At 51.9% G+C, this 4,547-nt stretch overlaps 1 protein-coding gene across 1 annotated transcript; it reads right to left on the bottom strand.

Annotated features, from left to right (window-relative positions):
- Positions 1-1,462: 1,462 nt before the first annotated feature.
- On the bottom strand, positions 1,463-4,313 carry LOC114828485 (uncharacterized). Its single transcript, XM_029112809.1, has 7 exons — positions 4,157-4,313; positions 3,838-3,905; positions 2,962-3,087; positions 2,700-2,843; positions 2,268-2,399; positions 1,897-2,070; positions 1,463-1,555 (listed from the first exon to the last, which is right to left on the bottom strand). The coding sequence occupies exons 1-7, from the start codon at positions 4,311-4,313 to the stop codon at positions 1,463-1,465; spliced, it is 894 nt and encodes a 297-aa protein (XP_028968642.1).
- Positions 4,314-4,547: the final 234 nt, after the last annotated feature.

The raw sequence follows: 4,547 nt of genomic DNA, 5'->3' as shown, positions 1-4,547 counted from the left end.
CGTCTGAAGCATGCCCGGCTATAATTCGATGTCTCCGATGAAGACCTAAAATCAGCGAAAATTTGACTTTTTTTTTTTTAAAAGTCCCTTTAGCGCAAAAATGCGCAGAAATCGGGGATGTGCTTTGAAAAGCGGAAGGCTTGAGGAGCTTTTAAAAAAAAAAATTCCTGGGGCAAGCCGGGGCAAAGGTCCTAAATGAGCAATTTAGGTTGTCGCCTATTGTCGGCCACGAAAGAACTTTCCCTCGGTCGTATCGATACAAATCGCAACTCTTCGGGTCGGTGCGTCCTTGTGGGGGGTCATCCGTCCCTAATTTTCATCGTATCGGGTAGTCTGAACCATTCAAGTTTGAGATATGGGCGAAAAACGACCGAATAATTTTGTCCACCTAGAAATCGATTTTTGACCACTGTGCGGCGGCCCTCCCTCAGATGTAATATGTATCTCCCGAGCGGATCAACCCAAGCAGGTTTTCGTTCCCTCCAAAGTCTCCTATTCAAGCGAGGTTCGGGCTTATAGGTGAGCTCGACAGGTGGATTGTGGCTATCAAACAGTTTTGAAAGCGCAGATATTTAATTCGAGGTCATCGATTAGCGCAGGTTCGCAACCAGAGGCAGCCATTATTGTTCTCGCCCTGCCGTCGGGCAAATCCCTCCCTTTTATGCGGCGCACTGCCCGCAGGTCTGGTTTCTCGCACGGTTTCGACCAGCTCTTTTCCGTGTCAGAAACGCGGGCGCGTCCGCCCGCGTTCCCGGGGGCGGACTCAATCTCTACGGCCCCGATCAATCGACGGTAGGCACCGGGGAGTGTGATACCGATCGAGATTTCTCAACCTGCCTTGTGGTGATCGAAAGGGAAAGACGGCAAAGAGAGACGCCTCTCCCGTCTGTACGCTGAATTCCGACTTGCTAAAATTGCAAGTGTAGTTAGCGGAGTAGACGAAGGGAGGGGATAGGGCCGGGGTCTGAAAATCAGTCCGTTATATCCGAAACTCTCTTCTTGGGTCCGCTATAGCCGAGTCTGTCTACGTTGAAGATCCCGTGGGCTTGTTTGGAGCTTAGCAATCGGTCCGTTGTAACCGAGTGTCGCTTATATCGGGCCCCGTTATAAGGAGGTCCCCTTGCATCTCATATGTGCTGTGAGCTGGATGACGTCTCTCCAACGGTCGTAGTATGACGGGTTCGTCCCCTTCATGCACCTAGTGTCAGAGAGGTTTCAGGGACACAATGGTTAATAATTATACTACAGGCCGACTTCAGAAGCCGATGTCGATGGCTCCCTTGAATCCGAGATCTCCAATCCTCTTCATAAATCTCTTTATTTTGAAGTATTTACAGCAGGGAAAAGAAAAGAGTAACACAAGATTAGCATCGGACTTTCGTCAGTTTCTGTGGGTCATCTCGAGACAACTTCTCCAGTGTACAGCCACGACGTGAGCTTGAGGAGAGTATCCATCGTGATACTAGAAAGGGCGAAAAATACTCGAGTAGTATCGCCGGAGGGACGTAGCTGAGCCCACGCCGTTGGCGTGGTCCCCGCACTCGATGAGGCATTGCTGAAATGTCACAATGTAGATAATTAGCCCGGGAATCCATTGCCGGCAGACGGGTCCGCGAGCCAGGGATCGGACGGCCAGCCGGACAGGCGTGAATACCGCGCTGACCTCGTCCTTACAAGCTCCCTTGCCGCTTCCTTGTAATTCCGTTTCCTGCTCAGCGCGGACCCGTTGTGTCCCCGTTCTGCCACCCACCACCCATGATGGTCGCCGTGTCGTATGAGAGCAAACACAAATGCAGCCCCTATGAAAGTGCGCGCGTCGCCAAGAGAGAGGAGGAGAGGGAATAAATGCACAGTGTATACGTACTATGGGTCCTTTGGAGGACCAACCGCACATACCCTGACGACCCCTAGAGGGAAGACAAGCTTCGCGGGCTCTAGCTGTCTCTGGGCCCTCAACTGTTCCACGCCATTTAACGACCGGCCCTGGCGAGACATCTTCGATGCTCGTTTGAGGTACTTGGCCTTCTTGGCACATAAACAAGGGAAGTAATCGTCTTCCTCGTCGATCGCCTGCAAATGATGTCTACTTAGCACGCGCTTGGAAGAATGTACCAGTCTCTGGTGTACAATCTACGGCAACCTACACCATGGACTCGTCTCATTAATTATCGGAGGCTCATCGAGCGAGGCAGATAACTTTCCCCGAGATTGTCCGGAGTTCAGCCGACGCTACAGGATGGGGTCAGTAGGTGGACGCTAGGTCTTACCTCGATATTGTCTGGGAGCAGAGGCGCTGGTGACGACGGAACATCATCGCCCCGACCGCTTTCCCCGGCGCCGTCATCCGCGTTCGGATCCGGTTTAGAGCCCTCTTTCATCGTAGAAGGAATTTCGATGGGCTGAAATCAATGATTGAAGAGACATGCTGGAGTATTCCATTCATATGGAATATTTTTCTCTCCGACCGGGAATGAATTTCCTGCGAGACGAGGTTTTCGTGGTCTTCCCCGAGTCCGAATCGCACTCATTCTATCTGAGAATGGGTGACCGAGACGAAATTCGGGCTGAATAGAGGGTCCGTCGGAGCGATGGAACGATAGATTACGAAATTCGCGGGATCATCGACATTGATGGAGCGCCCGCGGTCCCGTGATTGGGATCCGGTAACTGCTTCAGTGCTTATAGAAAACGCGGCTCACTTGTTCCGTTGTGGTAGGCGGTTCCGTCGGAGGCTCGGTCGTTGTGGTTGTTGTCGTCGTGGTTACGGGAATTTCCGTTGGCTCCACCGTGCCTAATGCTTCTCCGACCGGTTTAGCGGTTGTGGCCAGCTCCATTAAGATCTCCTGTTTCGGGACGACGAGTCAACAAACGTTGTAGTAAGTCTCCGACGGAGCTCTTCGCTGTATGAATAGTGGAAGCAGCCGAACAAAGGAACACAGACACGAGCCGAACGGTACGAACCCTTTCGCGAGCGATGCAATATCGGAACCTCCTGCAACCGACCTGACCTCTACAGAAGGATCTAATGAAGTCGGAGTCCCTTCGGAAATCGAAGCGATTCACGCATCGGACCAACGCGTTCCGGTCCTGCAAAAACGAGCCCGAATGTAGAAACCGTGCGTAGAATTCCGGCTTTTCGGCCAGCTCGGGAACCCGCTGGAGCGTCCCTTCTTTTTTTCCTGTTCGGGAACAGAACGCAGATACGCTTTTAAAAGCTCCATGTGAATCCTCGGCTGAACTCGCCCCAGATTCTCTTGGCTGCTTCCGGGTGAACTAGAAACCCATGGGGGAAGCGAGCTGATGTTTGTTCAAATCTCGAAAGGCTCTCTGCTTGATGTCCGTCTTTATCCGCTTGTTTTATTGCATGACATGAGCTCTTGAGGCAACCGACGGCGCTTGAAAGTTCCGCGGCAGGCTCGTCACAGAGCGCTGTCTTCTCAGTTTTGTTCGCTTTCTGCCCGGCCATTCCAGAGATAACTCGGAAAACTCCCTCTTTCCCAGACATCTTGCAGCCCTCAGAGCGAGCGTCGCTGTTGAAGACGTTCATTCTTCACATAATGTATGTAAGTTCACGCCCATTCCAGACAGTCGTATGCTGCCATTTCTCGTTCCTTCCTCTCAGAGATGATCTCAATCTGATTGTGAGGTTTCGAGAGCAGTGGAGGATGCCGAGGTCATGGCAGATTTTTTTGCTTTCTCCCGGAACTCTGAGCGTTTTGGCAAGTACCCGGTGAGAGGAAATTCCCTCCAATCGTTCTGAGGACGCAGTTGCTCCCTCAAGGGCAGAAGCGAAAATATGTGCCCTGGGAATCATCTGAAGATGCGGTTTCCACTTACCAGAGGAGCGATACGGTTCAAGAGACATTCATATCGAGCCATGCGAGTTTCGACAGGAACAGAATTGTCTGCAATATGATACGTTAAGACCGTCAGCACGCCGTTGATGAATTCGCCTCTCCTCGCGTGAGGATCACTGCTCGTTTCACTGAATGGTCAACTCTCTTGTCGTCACCGTAAGCCTTGTTGTGCCCGTGAACACCTATGTGGCTCCGGTTGAGCAGTCGCGTGCACGACGAACACCGCGACTTTTGTTCACTGGGGCTCCTGGTACTTCGCTCATACGAATGAATGAGCGAAATATGAATGGGAAACATACCGCACACGAGAGTGTACATGAAGTTGGTGTTGACGTCCCGCATCGCGAGGAGATCCTTATCCTCCCTCGTTAATTGACGACGATTGCTGCCCACTCGAGCCTCGACGAAAACGGCCGCGCACAGCATCACTGATCCGAGCAGCAAACGGGCACCCATATTTGCGTGTTCCGTGAAACCTTCTGCCAGGCCCAGAGTAGAGCCGGCGCATATATAGCAGTACTGGAATAACTAGGTTAGGTGTGTTGCGAATCACTGATTGTCTATGATGTTGTCAGGACTATGCGAAATGAGGAATCACGCTTGACGTCAACGTTGAAGGCTGTTACCGCTCAGGCAGATGTCAGATTGCAGATGTTATCGAACCGGAAAGCCCTATGGGCTGCTGGGAAG

This window comes from Galendromus occidentalis, unplaced genomic scaffold (genome assembly GCF_000255335.2).
Source record: "Galendromus occidentalis unplaced genomic scaffold, Mocc_1.1 scf7180000077528, whole genome shotgun sequence".
Taxonomy (NCBI): Eukaryota; Metazoa; Arthropoda; class Arachnida; order Mesostigmata; family Phytoseiidae; genus Galendromus; species Galendromus occidentalis.
Note: the sequence above shows the minus strand (reverse complement) of the source record. Positions and strands in the feature narration are given on the sequence as shown.